This window comes from Halichoerus grypus, chromosome 3 (assembly GCF_964656455.1).
Source record: "Halichoerus grypus chromosome 3, mHalGry1.hap1.1, whole genome shotgun sequence".
In the NCBI taxonomy this organism is placed as follows: Eukaryota; Metazoa; Chordata; class Mammalia; order Carnivora; family Phocidae; genus Halichoerus; species Halichoerus grypus.
The window spans coordinates 40,345,019-40,365,428 of record NC_135714.1 but is presented as its reverse complement, the minus strand read 5'-3'; the positions used below and the strand labels follow the sequence as shown (position 1 = coordinate 40,365,428).

Here is a 20,410-nt window from a genome sequence, read left to right as displayed (position 1 = left end):
ATGTAAAACTAAGGATAGAATGATACCCCCTTTCACTTGGAAAGGAAAAGGGGGTGAAAAGAAACTGGTAAATCGCAAAGAGTAATGTGGTCTGGGGGATCTACCAGGGAACAGCGAGCCTCCAAAACAACAGTATCTTGACACACAGCCTTTGAATCCAGGCTCATTCATTCATTCATTCATTCCGCTGCTATTTTGGAGCCCTTCCTATGTCTGACATGCCAGGTATACAACAATGAACAAAACAGTTCTCATCAGGTTCTGTAGCCCAAGAACATGACACTGAGGCAGAGCAAACAGGTAAAAAAAATAAGCTCAATAATAAGTATATAAGAACAACGCATGATAAGTGTTATGGAAGAAAACAACAGGGCATCCTGTTATGAACGCGAAGGGAGACCCACTTTCGTCTGGGTGGGGGTCAAGGCAGGCTTCCCAAGGAAGAGTCAGAGAAGGATGAGTAGGAAAAAGCCAGAACAGGCCTGATGAGGAGGGGCCTCCAGTGAGGGGGAGGCTCCATGCCAGGCCTGAGGGGGACAGAGCTGAGTGAACTTGAGGAACAGAAGGAAGAGAAGGAGTGGGTGGTGGAGGAGCCAGCAAGGGGTGAGCAGGGTGGAGGGGCTGAAGCCAGGGGCATAGAGACCAGTTAGGATTGTAGGAAATGGTGAGAAATGATGGGGGCCTTCTATTTGACTTACAACCTGTCTTCCAACTCAACACACTCCCTAAGTCCCAGTGCCCCTATCCCAGGGAAGAATCTCAGCTGAGGTGGGGGTGAGCGAATTAGATGACAAAGGCACCCAGCAGCTTCGCCTCCTGTGTCGGACCTTGGGAGTGGCAGGAAACACACATGGACAGAGAACAATAGAAAGAGAAGGCTTGGGACCCAAACTGACCTGGCTTTCACTCCAAACTCCCAGTGTGGCCTTGCACGGCTCAATCTATAAAATGAGTTTAACAATACTCTAAAGTTTGTAAAAAGGAGTGCATGGGGATGGGTGAAATGGGTGAAAGTGGTCAAACGGTACAAACTTCAGTTATAAAATAAATCATGGACATTTAATGTACAGCATGGTAACGACAGTTAATAATATTGTATTGCATATTTGAAAGTTGCTAAGAGAGGGGCGCCTGAGAAACATGCAACTCTTGATCTCGGGGTGGTGAGTTGGAGCCCCACCTTGGGTGTAGAGATTATTTAAATAAATAAAACTTAAAAAAAAAAGTTGCTAAGAGAGTAGATCTTAAAAGTCTTCATCCAAAGGGGAAAAAATTGGGGGGGGGGGATTACTGTATAGTGAGGGATGTTAACTAGACTTACTGTGATGATCATTTCACAATGTACACAAATATCTAATCATTATGTTATACATCTAAAATTAATACAATGATATATGTCAATTATACCTCCAAAAAAAAAAAAAAAGAGGCTTGGCTATAATTGAAAGTAAACACCTGACCTCCGGAGGGCGTTCAGTAGATGGTTGTTGCCATTTTGGGGGGACAAAGGAGTTATCTGAACCACACCGAGGAGGTAGAACCTACCAGGTGTCAAGACTCCGGAGGGAGGTGGGAGCCTCCAAGAGCCGAATTTCAGCCTGAGCAGTTGCGGGTGGGTGCCGATGTCACCCACGGAGACAGGAACCGCAGGCAGGGGTGGGGTGCGCTTGCTGAGCGAGCCGAGGGGCGGAGCAAGAGGAGGAAGCCGGGGCCAGGGCAGCTGCGCAGGAGGCGAGCACCGGGCGGCGGGGAGAGGGGAGTGGGGACCCGGCGGCCGCGAGGCGCGGGGACGGCGCTGGGCGGCGGGAGCAGTCCGGCTGCGGCGCCGGTCGCGGAAGGACGCGGGCTCCGCTCGGCTCGGCGGGCGCCGGGGCGCGGCTAGCTCCGGATCCCTACCTGCGCAGGTGAGCCTCCCCGGGTGACAGCGGGAGGCACGGCGAGGAGCCGGGGGCGGGGACGGGATTCCTGTGCCGCTTAACTGCCGGGGTCCTCAGGGGCGGGGGATCCAGAGTCGCCCCTGCCAATCCCTCCTGGCCTGGCTCGGGTTCCGGCCCAGGTCGGGCAAGCGGGGCGGGGGGGGCTCGGGGTCGTGCAGGCGGCCTCAGTCAGGCTGGAGATGGAGCAGACTCCTGCCGGCTGATTGCCGGCTTCCCTCCCCCGCCACCAGAACGTGCGGTGACCCCGTCCTCATCCTGCTGCGGGCCTCCCTCCCCCTGCCCAGGTGTCGGCGCTCCTGCAGCCCCGACCACTGAAAAAGTGAAGGGACCCCGACCCAGACCAGGGCACGGTGGTGGGAGCTGCACCCGGATGGCATGACGCTCCCAGGAGGCTTGCTCAGATGTGGACTGGTGATTCACGGGGTGCGAGGGGGCCTGACCACCGAAGCGGAGACAGGGTATCTTTGCTCTCGGATTTGAGGCAGCGGCCTAACGCCTGAGCCAAGATTGTCTACTTGGGCTTTAGGTCAGCAAAGACTTCTGGAGCTCCGCAAGAAATAGAGTCAATCTGAGGGCAAAGCTGCCCTCTACTTACTGCTCATAGGCTCACTAGGTGCAGGGTGCTGAGCCAGGGCTTTATGGACCTCATCCCTCATCTTCATCCCTCATCCTTGCAACAGCCCCTCAAGCCCCTTGCTGTGTCCACTCCCCCCCACTTAACAGGTGAGAAAGCTGAGGCCACAGACACCTTAAATCACTGGCCCCAAAGCACAGGGCTGGCAAGGAGTAGAGTCAGGATCTGAATTCAGATCTCTGATTTCAGGACTTTCCACTGTAGGGCATCCACATGCTGCCTCTATAATGGTCCCCTTGGTTCATATGCCTGGCAGTTTAGTAGCAAACAGAACTGGGTGTGACAAGATGTTCACTTTGCAGGGAAATCAGTGGTAGAGAGGCCAGGGCTGCGGAGTGTAGTGGCCATTGTTGGGGTGAGGGGTGGGTTGGGAGGGTTCATGGTCCACCTGGAAACATGCCCATCATTGCCAAATCACAATTCTGAGCCATGTGGTACCGGTAATTCATTCTCTCCTTCAGAAACTCCCACCCCTCTGTTATCAACTATACCTTCTCAGTCATTTCCTTGGCCTGTTTTGTTTCCTTTTTCTTCTCTTGTCAGTATTCCCTTGGTCTCAATGTTCACATTTTCCAATACTCTTTGTAGACAATTTTACTCATGTTTCTTGCTTTACCTGTCATCTTTATGACAGCAACTCCCAAATTCCTCTTCCCTGCCTACCCCTAATCTGTAACTCCAGACCCAAATTATCAAATATTCTAATTCCTACTGGCTAATTCCAGTGTATGCCCCACAGGCATCAAATCCCATGTTTCCAAACTCAAATTTATCATCTCTGTCCTTCCCCACGGTCTTGGTTCGGGTCTCCTCAGTTCCCTGGCTGGACTGTTACAGCCCTTCCAAACTGGTCTTCCTGCCTCTGGAGTCCATCCACCCCTTGAAAGCTCAAGAGTCTTAGTCTTTGGTGCCTTCAGAACTGACCAGAGAGAATAGACCTTTCTTCCTCTCCTAACTTTGTACCCTGTACGTACCTGCAGAGGAGCCCTTTGCATGTTGGATAACTGCTGACTTGTCTGTCTTACCCCTTTAGACCAGGAGTTCCTTCAGCACCGATTTTGTCTTTGCTCCATCTTTGTATTCCCTGGCCTGGCACAGAATAGACACTCAATAAATATTTCTGGTAGTTAGTGCCCTTGTCATGAATTGAAACTTTTTTTAGGGCACAATTTTTAAGTAGTAAAACTGTACATAGTGTGTCATTTCGCTGCACTCTAAATCTGATCTGTCCCCATGGTGAGCGAATTTGTGTGTGTTGGTGGGGGAGGGGCATTAGAACATGAGTTTACAGGCGGTTGGAGATTAAGACTAATGACAAAATCAAAGTAAGTTTTCCAAATTGGTGAGTTGAGGCAGCTGTGCGCAACACCTTCCACTCGCGGAGCGGGCCGTGTCGTGAGGGGCCAGGGACGGGGAGTCGGGCGGCTGTGCGCAACACCAAATTGGTGAGTTGAATTTTTAAGGTTGATAGAAAATTCAGCCATAGCGACTGAATAGTGTGACATAGTCAGCATAGTGAGTCCTTCTACTTTCCTTAGACACCGAGTCCACGAGTAAGCTGAGTGCACTCAACGAGAAGAGAAGCAAGGACAAAGTCACCATGGCTTCAGTGTCTACTCACGGAAACCAAGATAAAGGCCACCATTTGCCACCACCAAGCAAGCAGGTATATTTTTAATTCGGAAGTCTGCCAACTGAAGAGGAACATATAGGACTTTCCTTAAGCTTCATCCTTGAGCAGTCATCTTCCTGTTTTCAGTCTAGCACTTTGTTGGATGGGTTCAGAGACAATGGGATGGGGAAGGAAAGCATTTTTTTTAGCTTCCTTGAAGAAGAGCCTTTAAAATTTTTATTTATAAAATCCTTCCTTTACTCTTCCCGGTTTAGAATCCAGCCTAACTAACTCTTATGTAGGTTGTCAATGACTGAAGAAGTTTCCTTTAGCAGAGAAACACTCTTAATTGAATCTAACAGAATGATACATCATGCTTGTTTTTGCATTGTTGTTGCCAAGGCTAGTCATACTAAGTATATGCTGCTGACAGGCGTTCCTTAACTACTAAATTAGCAATCAGATTGAGAACCCTAGTGTTAACAGGAGCACAGTCTTTCAAAGAGTGAAGAATGAATATTATATGTTTCGGGGACACATACACGAAGCAAAGAGAAAGTATCGTGATGGGTAAAGGGAGTTCATGTCCTCTAGCGTCAACTTTTCCAACTAAAAATGGTTTCATGAAGGAGGTGATGTTTAAGGAGCAAAGATTAGGAGAGGCAAACAGATAAATGGTATCAAGTCACAAGGAAAAGAGTGTAGACACCCGAGTTGCCTTTGAAATAGAGAGCCATGAAACATTTATGGCTACACAGGAAAGGATCACCAGAACTCCTCCGGGGAGGACTATGCAGAAGCATCAGCCTTGACTGAAGGACTCACAGCAATTGTAGTGGTCAGGGTCCCTGGGGTGGTCAGGGTTTGGGGCAGAGGAGGGAAGGAGGCGTTCCCTACCTCTGCCACAGCCACAGGCAGAACCAAGAAGAGATATTTACAAGGGGATAAGGAGTGCTTGCTGAGGAACTAAGGTGAGTGGAGAGGGAGAACAGCTCCTCTTGCGGCTGTGACTCATCCTGACCACCATCATCCGTGTGCTGTGCTGTAAAGAGTTGTAAAGAAAAAAGATGGAGGTTTGCCTCCTTGAGCTATTAATAGAACTCTGAAGGCATAGGTGCCACAGGGTCCTTCCACCTTGTCATCAGGCACGGAAAGTGCTTGGCACAGTGCCTTGCCCATGGGAAAGTGCTCTAGAAATGGTGACCATCATCCACATTGACAGCTACTACAAAGCGTCCAAAAAAAGAAAACTGGCAAAATCAGCAAGGCAAAACTCAAAAGCCAAAGAGCTGCCCTCAAGAAAAACACTAAATATCTAAGAGGTAAATAGCAGAGATCCTACATAAATGAGTCACAATCAAGGAAATACAAGTGTGACTTGTATAGCAAGGAACAAATTAAATAAAATTTGTTTTTAAAAAAATGAATGAACCACCCAGAGATGGAAAAAATTATTTTCAAATCATGTATCTGATAAGGGTCTAGTATCCACAATATACAAAGAGCTTTGACGTCTCAACAACAGAAAAACAGCCCAATTTTAAAAATGGGCAAAGGACTTAAATAGGTATTTCTCCAAGGAAAATATATGAATGGCCAACAAGCAAATGAATAGATGATCGATGTCATTGGTCATTAGGGAAATGCAAATCAAAACCACAATGAGATACCATTTCACAATCACTAGCATGACCATAATTCAAAACAGAAACCATTTAGCTTATTTAGCTTAAATTAACTAGATAATTTATATTTAAAAATTTAATGTGCTAATTTGAAAAGAACAGAAACAAAAGAGAAAACGAGAAGTGTTGACAAGAATGTGGAAAGATTGGAACTCTCCTACTCTGTTGGTGATCATACAATGGTGCAGCTGCTGTGGAAAACAGTTTGGCAGTTCCTCAACAAGTTAAGCATAGAATTACCATATGGCCCAGCAGAATTGAGAACGGGTGTTCAAACAAAACTTACACATTCACGTTCAGAGCAGCTCTATTCACAATAGCCAAAAGGTGGAAATGACCCAAATATCCATCAGTAGATGACTGGATAAACAAAACGTGGTATATCCATACAACGGAATATTCCTGAGCCACAAAGAGGAATGAATTACTGACACATGCTACAACGTGGATGAACCATGAAAACATTATGCAAAGGGAGAGAAGACAGCCACAAAAAGAAACATAATGTATGATACCACTTACATATCCATACAGACAGAAAGCAGATTAGTGATTGCCAGGGAGCTAAGGGTTGGGGGGAAGCAGGAAATGAGGAGAGGCTCCTTAATGAGTATGGAATTACCTCTTGGGGTGATGAAAAAGTTCTGGAACTAGACGGGGGTCTTGACTATACAACACTGTGGAGGTACTTAGTGCTGTGGATTGTGTACTTTTAAATGGTTAAAATGGTAAGTATTGTGTTTTGTGTATTTTACCACAATGAAAAAGTGGTATACCAACGTATAACACAGGATGACAGCCCAGGTTAGTTGAGGGATTGCCTCAACATTCGAAGAGAAGGGCATTCTGGCTGAAAATATGTAGATTCTCAAACACATTAGTTATCAGAGAAATGCAGATAAGAATAAAATATTACATTGTACCTATCAGACTGTCAACATTTGGAAAACTGGATAATGCCAAATGTTACAAAACCTGTCCTTTAACCTGCTTCGAATCCAGCTTAACTAGCTCTCAGGCAGGCTCTGTAGGCATAGAGGAACGTTCAGGCCCTGCTGTTGTGAGTGGATACAGCCTTTGGGGAGAGAACTCCAGCAAGACTTAGTCAAATCGGGAACACACGTGTCCTCTGTTTTACTTCTTGGTATCTATCCGCAAATGTTCTCACAGAGGAGACCGTAAGCAGACACGCGGTGGTGGGGACTGGGAGGCACGCTGGAGAATTAGTCAGCAGTTGGAACAGTGACCTAGATGTCTAAGCAACATGGCTAGATCTCCACTCAGAGCAGATGCTTTGTTAATGATTCCGGTCAACTCACCACATAACTTTCCTTACAGAGTCTGTTATTTTGTCCAAAATCAAAACTGCACATCCACAGAGGAGAGATTTCGAAGATTATCCGAGAATGTCAAGAAGAAAGTTTCTGGAAGAGAGGTAATTGCACCCCTCTTAATCTTCATTAACTCGATATTTGCTGCAGTAAGCTGCCCAAGTGTCATGTTAGAATGATGGTAATGATTCACTTCTGAGCAGGGACTTTGCACTTCCTCTTCCCAGGCCTGCCTTATGTAAGACGAGGGTGTGAATTCACGCTGTGCGTTAAAGTCTCTTCCAACTTAAAAAATTCATGATCTGCCATTTGAAAATGTCATGATAGAGCCTGTAGATATAGTCCCCATGATTTGCAACATTGGGATAATTTAAACTTTGAAATATGCATTTTGGTTTCTCAGATCAGTCAAGTTCAGTGTCAACTGATTGGGAAGTAACACTTTAGAACCTGATACTCATTATACATTATTATGATTATTGATTGTGCTCCTAGAAATCCATGGGTTTTTTTTTTTTTTTTTACAGCTTATGAATCAGTAACTTAAGCCTAAGCACTAGTAGATTAACATTTTAGTATGACCCATTTGTCTACCATCAGGTAGATAGGAGTGGAGAAATCGGTTGGTATTCGATTTTTCTTGGTTGCTAGGAAGAGCTAGATGTTTATCAGCGCTCTCTGCTCTTGGAAGAAGTGTTGCATTTTGATAGAACTCGAAACTGCCTTTGCCAGACCCACTTGCCTGTTTTAAAAATCATAGCTCAACACCACCCATGTTTAACACAAGTATGATAATCTTGTAATCTTCAGAAAATAGACATATCCAAATTGCGCAGCCAAGTATCACTCAAGACGAAAGCTAGGAATGGTCCTAGATGGGGTAGGATGGAGTTTATTGTGTTGTTTTTTTAACTTTTGCATAGGATTGAAAATTTCCAAAGCCACGGTTAAAGGCAACTCCCCAGTTCAATGGCTAAGTGGGCACATGCACTAAGATGCCTTTGTCGTAGGTCGTGCTCTGAATCTGGTGCATGTGGGCACTCAGTAAAATCAGATGGTGGAGATGGAGTAGCATGGGGTTCGGTTTTGTCCCCTTAATGCTGGGCTTCAGGTTGAGTGACTGGGGCAGATCTCGAGAAAATTCTTCATGCGGTATTTAATAAATATTTGTTGAATAAGTAAAATAACAAATGACTGAAAACTCATTGCCAAGGTAGATAAGAGGAAAAAAAACCACAGACTAATTTACCCTGACTTCTGGATGAGGTGCCAAGTTTTAAAATAGCAATGTTGAAGGGCATTTTTCTTTTGCAGCTCTGCCTTTTTCTCTTGTGAGTATGCTTGCCGCCCAAGGACTAGTCCACCAAGGTAAGATGCTAGATCCATTAAACAATTAAACTTAAGAAAGCCCCATTTTCACTGACCCTCCTGGCAGCTTTTTGGCACATGGCATTTGTTTTTTGGTGAGGGATCTATTTATGCAGGTTTTTGCTAATTTTCAGACTAAGTCCCCGCCCCCCCCCGAAGATGTCCTAATCTCCAGAATGCGTGGCTCTATTAGGTTATGTGGCAAAGGGAAATTAAAGTTGCAGGTGGAATTAAGGTTGTTCATCAGCTGACCTTAAAATAGATTATTTCTGGGTTATCCGGATGGGCCCAGTATAATCAAAAGGGTCATGAAAAATGCAAGAGTGGATCAGAAGACGGAACCAGAGGGATAGCAAGCATGAGAAGGGCTCAGTCCAGCATTGCTGGCTGTGAAGATGGAGGAAGGGCCTGTGAGTCCACGGATGTGGCTGGCCTCTAGAAGCTGAAAAGGCAAGAAACCCTAGAGCCTCCAGGAAGAATGCAGCTCTGCCAATCCCTTGATGTTAGCCCAGTACTATGGTCTGAATTCACATGTTGAGCTCTTAACACCCATGCGTGGTATTAGGAGATGGGGTCTTTGGCGGGGAGGTGGAGTCCTCATGAAGGGGATTAGCGCCTTTGGAAAAGAGATCCCTCAGAGCTCCCTAGCCCCTGCCATTACATGATGATACAGCAAGAAGTCTGCAACCCCAAAGAGGACCCTCCCACCCAACCATGCTCGCACCTGATCTTGGACTTCAGCCTCCAGAACTGAGAAATTAATTTCTGTTGTTTATAAGCCCCACCAGTCTGCCATATTTTGGGGTAGCCACCCAAATGGACCGAGTCACCCAGTGAGACCCACTTTGAGCCTCTGACCTCCAGCACTATAAAGTAACAAATTTGTGTTGCTTTAAACCACTAAGTGTGTGGTAAGTTGTTAGAGCCCAGGCGACCCATGCAGTGCCTTTCTCTGTGCCAGAGTCCCTGTATCTCCCTGGGGCTCCGCATATGGTTAGACAGATTGTCTCCTTCAGAAGCGGATTCCAAAGAGGAGATACATGGTGCGGAAATCCACCGTGCTCTGCCCATCATGCCGTTCATCGTGACTGCATCTGCCTGAGGAAGGACACCCTGTCTAATTTGAACAACAGATCCAGAGAACTAGCAGCCGCCCAGCATCTCCCCACATAGTCTCTTCCTGCCTCTTAGAGTTTTCTGCTTCTCCTGTCTGACTCTCTTCTTTCTTCTTATCTCCATCTGTCAGAGCCCCCTTAGGCATTGCTTGGGCCCCTAACAAGAAGGCACCTGACTTTGCTGAAGCCCACTATACTGAACACTGCTGATTACCAGGACTTTAAAAAGAGTATTATACCCAGCAAACGTGAGGGAAAATGTTCTAGTTCTTTTCCTGGGGTCTCAAAGACCACATATGTCATATATCTAGGAGAATCCCATTTCACTCAATATTACTCTTGTCTTTAAAGTGATTTATTAAATATGATTTCATTTTTTAAGATTTATTATTTATTTGAGAGAGATCATGAGTAGGGAGATGGGCAGAGGGAGAGGGAAAGAAATCCTCAAGCAAACGCCCCACTGAGCACGGAGCCTGACATGGGGCTCGATCCCAGGACCCTGAGATCATGACCTGAGCCAAAATCAAGAGTTGGCCACTCAACTGACTACGCTACCCAGGCGCCCCTGATTTCATTTTTATAACTTGAAGAAGATAGCCTTTTCATAGAAATATATTCATCAATCAGCAGCAAGTCTTTGTCAGATCATTTCTGACAACAAAAAATTACGGCCACAACATCTATAGGGATTATGTTTTATAGATATTAAACTGCTTAACATCTACAGTCTCCTGCATGTGTGCAAATATACTTTTCCAGGTTTGTGTATTAGTGTTCTGTGGCTACTATAATAAATTACCACAAGCATAGTGGCTTAAAACAATACAAATTTATTATCTCACAGTTCAGAGGTCGGAAGTCCAAAATAGGTCTCAGGGGGCAGAAATCAAAGTGCTGGCAATGCTACCTTCCTTGGGAGGTGGGGGAGGTTGGTCTGGGGCTTCCTTTCCCTTTCCAGCTTCTAGAGACCATCCACATTCCCTGGCTCATGGCCCCTTCCTCTGTCTGCAAAGCTAGCAACACTGAGGCAAGTTCTCATCCTGCCATCTGTCTGGTTCTATCTCTGAATCCCTCTTCCACATTCAAGGTGATTACACCTTGATTACATTGGGTCCACCCCAATAATCCAGGGTTATCTTCCTATTTTAAAGTTATCTGGGGATGCGTGGGTGGCTCAGTCGTTAAGCGTCTGCCTTCAGCTCAGCTCATGATCCCGGGGTCCTGGGATCGAGTCCCGCATCGGGCTTGGCGGGAAGCCTGTTTCCCCTCTGCCTGCAGCTCCCCCTGCTTGTGCTCTCTCTCTCTCTGACAAATAAATAAAATCTTTAACAACAACAAAAAAAGGTTATCTGATTAGCAACCTTAATTCCACTTTCTTCATAGTTTCCAGGGATTGGGATGTGGACATCTTTAGGAGACCATAATTCTGCCTACCACAGATTTTAATTTTCATTTAAAATTATGATATATATACTATGAATCTCTAAACTGAGACTCTGTGTTGAGTTACTTAAAAAGAGGAGGGGGCGATGCCTAATTGCTTGGAACTAAGTTGTTAGCTCCACCTTTGCCTTGATAGCTTTTTATTTTTTTTAAGATTTTATTTTTTAAGTCATTTCCACACCCAATGTGGGGCTCGAACTTGCAACCCCGAGATCAAGCGTCACATGCCCTAGGGACTGTGCCAGCCAGGAGCCCCGCCTTGATATCTTTATTTATTTATTAAGATTTTATTTATTTAGAGAGAGAGAGAGAGTACATGAGTGTGCGAGACGCGAGCTGGGGAAGGGCAGAGGGAGACGGAGAGAATCCCAAGCGGACTCTGTGCTGAGCATGGAGTCTGACATGGGGCTTGATCTCACCACCCTGAGATCATGACCTGGGTGGAAACCAAGAGGCAGCGTTCAGTGAGCTGAGCTATCCAGGTGCCCTCCCCACCCGCCCCGCCTTGATATCTTTAAATCGGTCTTGAATTTTCTGTTTCATATTCTTTTTCTCTACATTTTGGCAAGCTAATACTTGCTACTTGCCAAAAAAGGTGATTTGAGAGTCAAGTTCAATCAAGAATTGACTTATAACTCTTTAAAAATCATCTCTTTAGATTGAGAATCTGTATATCTTAAACTTTGAAGTTTTCTTTATACTTTATAAATTTAAATAAGTTATAAAATGAAATACTAATGTATTTATATATTACTCCATAGGTTATTTAGCATCTAATCCAAGATTTGGATCATTGCCCAAGGTTGCGTGTAAGTTACAGAAGTTAAAAAAAAAAAAAGATTCATTTTTTTAAAAGATGTTTATAGCAACTGGAGATATGGATGTCAGGCTAACCAAACTGCCTGGGTTGACTCTCTGAAAAATCGGTCTCCGTTTTTTGTCTCTTTGCAGTTCTTAGTTCACGCAGCACTTTCTGATATAAGGCTGAGCAGTAGGGAACCCACCTTCGACAGGCCTTTAAGCCTGGACCAAGAGGCACCAGCAGGATATACTACGAGAAGAGACCAAGAACAGAGCCTCTGAATGATAGAGCCATTAGGGGTTTTAAGTTTTCTTCTTCTGGCCAGTTTTTTCAAAATATTTTCTATAACGGACCTAGCAAATGAATACTTTTTAAAAATCAGGGACTTTCTAATAATACATTTACCAGAAACTTGGGGGTTCATCTTATTCCACTCATTACACATAGACCTGTTATGTACAAAGAGGATGCAATCCAGTGTACAGTCTGAAACCTCCTTCCCAGCAAGAAGAGCAGGTTGGCTATTTCTCCCCTAGGAGGTTCCCTCTGCCTCCTGACCTCTCCCTGCAGGCAAGATGGATTGCAGCTCCCCCTACTCTAACCCATCAAGAGAGTTAAGGGGATTTCCTGCCAAGGAATTTGGAAGCTACCTGTAGCCACACCCCAAACCCCATCCCTTCCTTCCGTGGTGGCCTCAGACATTAATTTGCCATCTGGGCCTCCCTCTGGCTGCCAGTCTCTGAGACAGCACCTTCGCTTTCTCTATCCTGGCCCTTCTACCATCAGCTCAAAACGGAGGAGATCGGAAAGTCTCCATTTCCCAATCCTGCTTTTTAATAGGGAGATTCATTCGCAGAGGTTGTGTTCGTTGATTTGTGGTGGTACTTTTCACATAAAATTTACTATGGTTCATGTAGAAAGTTCTAGAAGATAATTAATGGAAGAGATTCTGAACTTTTAAAATTATCTTTCCTAACCTGCTTTTACAGTTGCAGGTATCTTGGGATTTGCCCTTGGAAAGGCGTCATACATACGAGTATGCCAGAGTAAATTCCATTCTGTTGAAGATCAGCTACGTGGGGCTGGTTTTGGTCCAGGGCATAACAGGTTTGTAACTTAAAAAAAAAAAAATGTTATTAAGTTTTTAATTTTAATTCCAGTACGGTTAACATACAGTGTTATATTAGTGTCAGGTGTACCATCTAGTGATTCAACAATTCTAGAAATTACTCAGTGCTCATCATGGTAAGTGTCCTCTTCATCCCCATCCCCTATTTCACCCATCTCCCCATCTTCCCACCCTCCTCCCCTCTGGTAACCATCTGTTTGTTCTCTATAGTTGAGAGTTTGTTTCTTGGTTTGTCTCTCTCTCTCTTTTTTTCCTTTTGTTGATTTGTTCTGTTTCTTAAATTCCACATATGAGTGAAATCATATGGTATTTGTCTTTCTCTGACTGACTTATTTTGCTCAGCATAATACACTCTTGCTCCATCCATGTTGTTGCGACAGGTTTGTAATCTTTTTGATTGAGGGATTGTAATGAAGATAATAATAAAAAGTTAAACAAAGGCCTTTTCACCACTTATAATATTAAACAGTTTTCTAAATATCTATATGTTGGAAAAAAAACCTCTTTAACTCTCAATTTTTGAGCTGTTGCTATTCAACTTCAATAATAATTATTTATTACACAACTTAATTACCTATTTCATTTGCTCAACATTTCGTGAGCACCTACTATGTTCAAGGCATTGTGCAGGTCTCTAAAGAATACCTTCATCAGCAGACACGGCTTCTACCATCACGGGGCCACACAGAATGGGAACAGGTTTCTCTGCTGCAAGACTTCTCAGAACCCTTCTAGGTTAATGTGTATCGATTCTCATTCAGTGGTGCGAGCCGCAGGACTGTGGACTTAAGGACATTCCTTCTGCGGCTAGAGTACCTGGGTGGAAACCAGTACTACCACTTACAAAGCTGGGTAACCTTGGACAAGTTTCTTACACTCTCTGATCTTCAGTTTTCTCCTCTGTAGAAAATGGTGATCAGAACTGTTTTCATGACATGTTATAAGGAACAGAAATGATTATTTAGGACAGTAAGTGCTCAGTGAATAATAGCTGTTTCTACAAGAGTATTAATAGGACTGGTGGTGGGGACACATTTCTCTAAAGACCCTCACTTGTCACAGTGGATTCTATTTGAGAGGCAGCATGTGAAAACAATGGACATGGAGAATTATTGGCCCCTTTGTTCGGATGAAATTCTGGGGGTCTCAAACCAAGAAATAGCTCCTATTTTTCCTTTAAAAAATGAGGCTTGTGAACTTTAACGTAGAAAATGTCTCTTAGGGGGTGCCTGGGTGGCTCAGTTGGTTGAGCGTCTGACTGTTGATTTCGGCTCAGGTCATGGTGTCAGGGTCATGGGATTGAGCCCTGTGTTAGGCTTATACGCTGCATGGAGCCTGCTTGAGATTCTCTCTCTCCCTCTGCCCTCCCCCAACACTCGAGCTCTCTCTCTCTAAAAAAAAAAGAAAAGAAAAAGAAAGAAAGAAAGAAAGAAAGAAAGAAAGAAAGAAAGAAAGAAAGAAAGGAAGGAAGGAAGAAAGAAAGAAAGAAAGAAAGAAAGAAAGAAAGAAAGAAAGAAAGAAAGAAAGAAAGAAGAAAAGAAAATGTCTGCCAGTAATGTTGTGTTAAGTCTAGACCTTCCAGTGTCAAAGCACAAACTTCTGTTTTTGCCTCCATTCTAGGCACTGCCTGCTCACCTGTGAGGAATGCAAAATTAAGCATGGATTAAATGAGAAGGGAAGTTCACAGCCTTCGGCTTCCTGAACTTGTACGTGTGGCTTTTGATGTTTCTTAAACCTCTGAGTTTGGACACATTTAAAATTTCAAGTGTACTTTAAAATAATATAAGTATAGTGGCACAGAAACATTGTGATTCTCTCACTCTTTTGAAATGCTTTCTGTGGAATATCCTCCGTTGAATTGAGCAGTATATGTTTGTCTGCTATTTGAGAACATGTCCGGAGCATTCACACACTAAAAAAGAAATTATGTGGCACCCCTTAACTTGCTTACAGCTAAGTTGAAAAAACATAGAGTCTTCTCTGATCCATTCTTTCACTCTGCATTTGTTCGGGGTTTTAAGATCTCTGCTAGAGGATGGGAATGAATGTTGCAGAACTTGGGAAGTCATGCCCCACAGAAAACCAATGTGTATAGAGGTAGAAACAAAGGGCAAGAAAGATTGTATCTTATAAGCTTGAGAAGTATTTACTAAAATGTAGGGACCAAGATTTTTAATTTAATAAAAAAATATTTCCCTTAAAAGAGTTGGAATCTGAATCCACTGTCCTTTCAGTGACCCAGGTGACTTTATGCCTCATGGGTATGGTAAAGTTTTGGCGAAGCCCGCCATCTTTAGGTTACTTGTTTCGCTAATCGGTGCGTGCTCATGGTCAGCACTAAAGAACTGGGCTCTTTTATATACTGCTAGTGGCCTGTATATAAACATGTACGACTTTCCAAACTGCCTCTCCTCTCCCAAGGAACAGTTTGTTTATGGCAACAATCACTGGAAGAATTAATTCATGGAATGATAAACTTTTAGGGCCATACGGAGCTTAGAAGAAGCCAATCGAAACCCAGGAGCTGGATTCGTATCCTCCTACCAGGTTTTTTGCATGAAAAAACAACCAACCAACCAACCTCTTCCACTGGGGACCTTGTGTCTTATGGCAAGTTGTTTGAGCCCTACATAAAAATTTCCCTTGCATCTTTGCATTTTCTCGGGAAAATGCTTTATGTATGTGTCACCACTTCTATATGGAGTGTGTGTGTGTGAGTGTGTGTACATGTTTGTATTTTACTTAATACATTTTGAAACCTATACCGTGGAGGTAAAAAGGGAAATCTCATCAGAAGTTAATAATTGATATAAAATGTTTTATTTTAAATATAAAAAATATTGGGAGTTTTTATTTTTACATGACCATTAAGTGGCTGAAATGCAGTGATTTTGACGCTGTCTCCTGGCTATCTTCCATAGCCTGGTCGTTCAGCTGCTAAAGTGCTGTTTCTGTCCATCAGAACACAGAGCCAGCATCCCAGCTTCGTGGATGCAGTTAAACTCCTGGCTCCAACAACTAGCACTTGGTGACTCTTTGTTCTCTCAGTGATTGGCAACCATTCAGAATTAGGCACATTTGTTTCCTGCATGCCAGAAACGGATTTCCCAGGGATCAGAACATCTTCACATTGCTAAGCACAGCAAGTCAATGTTGAAATCCGTCTTGGGGTACTGGGAAAAGACGTAGTCTATTATTGGTGAAAGGGCCCATTGTTTCACAGCTGACATCTTCATCACTCTTTTGAATCAAATTGGATTTATTGGGCTCTCTGCTTTTCCTAGGCAGGTAAGTTATTCATTGAAACAGTTTATCACAGTGATGTGAAAGGAAATCAGTAAAGAAAAAACTGGAAGGTCACTTAAGACATCTCAAATATTTTGCCCCATTATCTGTTGCATATATTAGGAAACGCATATCTGGGGGAGAATGTCTGTTTCTTGTAGGAAGATGTGTCAAAGGAGTGGCCTTTGTCTTTCAGCATTTAGAAATTACCAACACTCATCACCACGCTGGTCATCAGTTTGTAAAAGCAGTACTTTCATGATTAAAAAAAAAAAAAAGATGTACTGTATATAATACTTACATATTTTTAAAAATTCTCACTTAAGCAGAGACAGTCTCAGGCGTGGCTGGGTGGCTCAGTCGTTAAGCGTCTGCATTCGGCTCAGGTCATGATCCCAGGGTCCTGGAATGGAGTCCCACATTGGGCTCCCTGCTCAGCAGGAAGCCTGCTTCTCCCTCTCCCTCTGCTGCTCCCCCTGCTTGTGCTCTCTCTCTGTCAAATAAATAAAAACATCTTTCAAAAGAAAAAAGATACTCTCTTCCCTTGCTGTCAGAATAGATGACTTATTTTCTGCTAACATGATGAATTTCTGCTAACATTTGTCTTGAAGGACTTGATTAAAACAATGAAAATGTCAGATAATTTTCTTGATATTCAAATAATGCAATCTGTTAGTTGACAAAATTTTTCCACTTCATTTCTTTTTAAAGATTTTATTTATTTGTCAGAGAGAGAGAGAGAGCACAAGCAGAGGATCCCCTCTGCGGTCTGGGCCGGTGAGATTCTGGGAGCCACATACGTACCCCCAGGGGAAGGAGATGTGTGGCTCAGCGGTGCGGCCCCGGACCGGCCCGGCCTGCGACTGTTCAGAAAGGTCTTACGGGAGTGTCCCCAGACCAGGATGTGATGGGGCTGGAAACCCACTCCAGTGGTTGAAGAAACTCAGAGGCACATGCGTTCCAATATTTAAAGGCTATTGTGTGAAAGAAGAATAATAATCCTATTTTGTAGGGCCAGGTGGGACCAAAAAAAGAAAAGCTACTTTGTAGCCACAGGGAAATTACAGGCTTAGGTTGACAAACATTTTACGAAGTATCTATATCTGGCCAAGAAGTCGGCTTGGGGCTGGAGATTCAGGCGTAAGTAAAAAAGAGACCCGCTTCCTGTCCTGGAAGAGCTTCCGCTCTCGGGGCGAGGGAGACAAACCTGGGCTCCTGTACTATATCCATGCCTCTGGACACGTAATTGTGCATTTCCTTCCCACTGTGAGCGAGGCAAACTACCGATCTCTCGACCTTGGGTTTGGCCACATGACTTGCTTCAGGCAAGCTGTGAGGCAGAAATGAAGGCGAGCCCCTTCCAGACTTAAGCCTAACGAGCCTTGTGAGTTTCCACTTGTGTCTCTATCGCGACTATCAGAACAGGCCTGACACTAGATGCAGAGCCAATAGCCTGCACACAGCTCCACAGTTGCCTAGGATCTAATCCCTGTAAGAAACCCCTTACTCTCTATCACTCAGGGCAAGCTGCTTTTCTATCAAATTCTCATACAGAAACTGGGTAGCTGTAGGTGGGCTGCTGCCATTAACACAGACCTAAAACACGTAGCATTGGTCTGGCGGACGAGTGGCAGATGGATGCTGGCAGGACTTTGGGGAGATGATCAGTATAAACCTCAAAAGCCTGGATGAGGGTGTTAACAGAAGCCTAAAGAGGTTCCAAGGAGGCTGTCAAGGAAGGGTCACAGAAGAGAGAGGGAAACATTATTGGAAGCTGGAAAAGATTTTGATTATCAGTTGTATAGAGTTTAACAAAACTGTTACCTGTGGCAACACAGAAAATAGAAAACGTACCAACAAACGTAATGATCTAGCTAAGACTTCTGGGCAGTGTTGAGGATGACACCTGGATTTTTCTAGCTGCCGAAAATGAGAGAAGAGACATAATAGAACAACTTATTCCATTTCCAAATGCAATTTGTAGAAAATATAAAGGCCCATAAGAGTTTCTTAAGCCAGCAGAAGTTTCTTTTGGGGCGCCTGGGTGGCTCAGTCGTTAAGCTTCTGCCTTCTTTTTTAAAGATTTTATTTGAGAGAGAGAGAGACAGCGAGAGAGGGAACACAAGCAGGGGGAGTGGGAGAGGGAGAAGCAGGCTTCCCGCTGAGCAGGAGCCCGATGCGGGGCTCGATCCCTGAGCCCTCAGATCATGACCTGAGCCGAAGGCAGACACTTAACGATTGAGCCACCCAGGCGCCCCAAATAAATAAAATCTTTTAAAAAAATTAATAAAGATCTAAAATCTTAAAAAAAAAAAAAAAAAAAAAAAAAGAATTTTCTCATGCTGAGAAATGGCTTCCAGGCAAAGATCAAATCCAAAGTGGGGCATAAGGTTTTCTGTTCATGAGGCTATTGGCTCTGCATCTAGTGTCGGGCCTGTCCTGATGGTCACGACAGACACAAGTGGAAACACACGGGGCTCGTTAGGCTCAAGTTTGGAACTGGCTCGCCTCCATTTCTGCCTCACAGCTTGCCTGAAGCAAATGAAGTGACAGTGCTTCCTTCAGAGGACATTTCAAACACACAAGGGCCCTCTACAGGTCTTATAGGCATAACCTTGTAGACCCTGTGCAAGGTTTCTAGAATCTCAGGGCTGTTCATCAGCCTCACAGGAAGCACAGTGTAAAAAAGGGACAGTCTCTTAGGGGCGATTGGGTGGCTCGGTAAGTTAAGCTCTGACTCTTGGTTTCAGCTCAGGTCTTTAGCTCAGGGTTGTGAGTTCAAACTCTACATTGGGCTCCACACCCACCCACTGGGTGCGGAGCCTACTTAAAAAAAAAAAAAAAAAAAAAAAAAGGACTGTCTCCAACAGACTTATGGATGGCTTTTGTGTAATGGAATGCATTATAAATGGGTACTTCAGAATTCCACAGGTTTAAAAAATTTTATCAGTTTCAACAGGGACAGTATAAAAAGAGGTCTTAGGAGCTCTGATTTCTATGGGCAAGAAAGCAGGCTGAGAAAATCACTCCGCTGCAAACATGAGCTACCTCTATGGGAAAGGCAGGACTCAGAGCCATGGCGAACCCTTGGGAGGTATGCCCAAGCCCTCACAAAGAACTGGCAGCATGAGGCGGGCTGGACTGCAGAATTGCTATGGACAAGTGACTGGCATATGTTTCTCATGTTCCCTTTTTCAATGGGAGTGGTGAGGATGCCTAACAGGTATTTGGGATGAATAGGTCAGGTAGCTTCTCTTCAGTTCACAGGTCTTAAGACTGAGAAATGGTATTTCAAAGACTCACCTGAGTGCCTCACCCACAACTGGACCTGATGAGATGAGCTCCTAGACTCTGAGCTGTTGTTATAATGGATACGAATTGGAGGTCCTGGGAAAGTAGTTTGTTTTGCATAAGAGGGATGTGAATTGCTGTGGCCAAATGGTGAACTCCTTCCATCCCACTGTGACTTAAGTGGGAGTCTTATGTTCCTGCCCTTTGATAAGGCAGGCTTGTGAAGAAATGCTATAGGGCTGAGGCCAGGTCAAATAAAAGGCAATGAAGCTTCTGACACGCTTGCTGGACCATTCCTGTTACAGCCTTAAGTGGTCACATAGAAAAGTCTGTCCTGAGCACTCCATGCTGTGAGGAGCCCTCAAACCCACCCAGAGGCCATGGCAAGGTCCTGAAACCAAATGGAGGGAGAGATGCCCTGGCCAAACCCCAGCTGCTCTGGTTCCCTGACGTCAGAAGCACCCAGCATCTGAATGACCTAAGAGACACACAGCCAAATAACTCAGCTGAATCCTTCCTTCATCAGGACCCACAGAGAAAATGGAGATAATAAATGACCAGTTTTAAGCCACCAAGTTTGGGGATTTACAATAGCTAACTGAAACACTATGTTTCTGGTAGAACTGCAATTATGAGTAAGTAGAATTTAGATGAGACCAGTTTCATTTTCCATTCACCTGAACCAGAAACAAACATTGGGTAGATAATGAACAAAGTTTACCAAATTATTATTCCTGTGGAATCTGCAAATTTTTCAAATATGACCATTGCTTAA

General features: G+C 44.2%; 1 protein-coding gene and 1 long non-coding RNA gene across 2 annotated transcripts; one reads left to right on the top strand and one right to left on the bottom strand.

Annotated features, from left to right (window-relative positions):
• Positions 1-1,762: 1,762 nt before the first annotated feature.
• OCIAD2 (OCIA domain containing 2) lies at positions 1,763-15,712 on the top strand. The gene is made up of 7 exons (XM_036093036.2): positions 1,763-1,904; positions 4,110-4,237; positions 7,207-7,303; positions 8,514-8,567; positions 11,890-11,937; positions 12,920-13,037; positions 14,680-15,712. The coding sequence occupies exons 2-7, from the start codon at positions 4,172-4,174 to the stop codon at positions 14,759-14,761; spliced, it is 465 nt and encodes a 154-aa protein (XP_035948929.1). The 5' UTR covers positions 1,763-1,904; positions 4,110-4,171; the 3' UTR covers positions 14,762-15,712.
• Positions 15,713-15,856: 144 nt separating this feature from the next.
• On the bottom strand, positions 15,857-18,551 carry LOC118536323 (uncharacterized). Its single transcript, XR_013446337.1, has 2 exons — positions 17,941-18,551; positions 15,857-17,318 (listed from the first exon to the last, which is right to left on the bottom strand). It is a non-coding gene; the product is annotated as an uncharacterized LOC118536323 (long non-coding RNA).
• Between the last annotated feature and the right edge of the window lie 1,859 nt (positions 18,552-20,410).

Coding starts and splice junctions, on each gene's coding strand:
- OCIAD2 (XM_036093036.2), top strand. CDS start 4,172: ATGGCTTCAGTGTCTACTCACGGAAACCAAGATAAAGGCCACCATTTG. Junction 8,568..11,889: donor CCAAGGACTAGTCCACCAAG/GTAAGATGCTAG, acceptor ATTACTCCATAG/GTTATTTAGCATCTAATCCA. Junction 11,938..12,919: donor ATCATTGCCCAAGGTTGCGT/GTAAGTTACAGA, acceptor CTGCTTTTACAG/TTGCAGGTATCTTGGGATTT.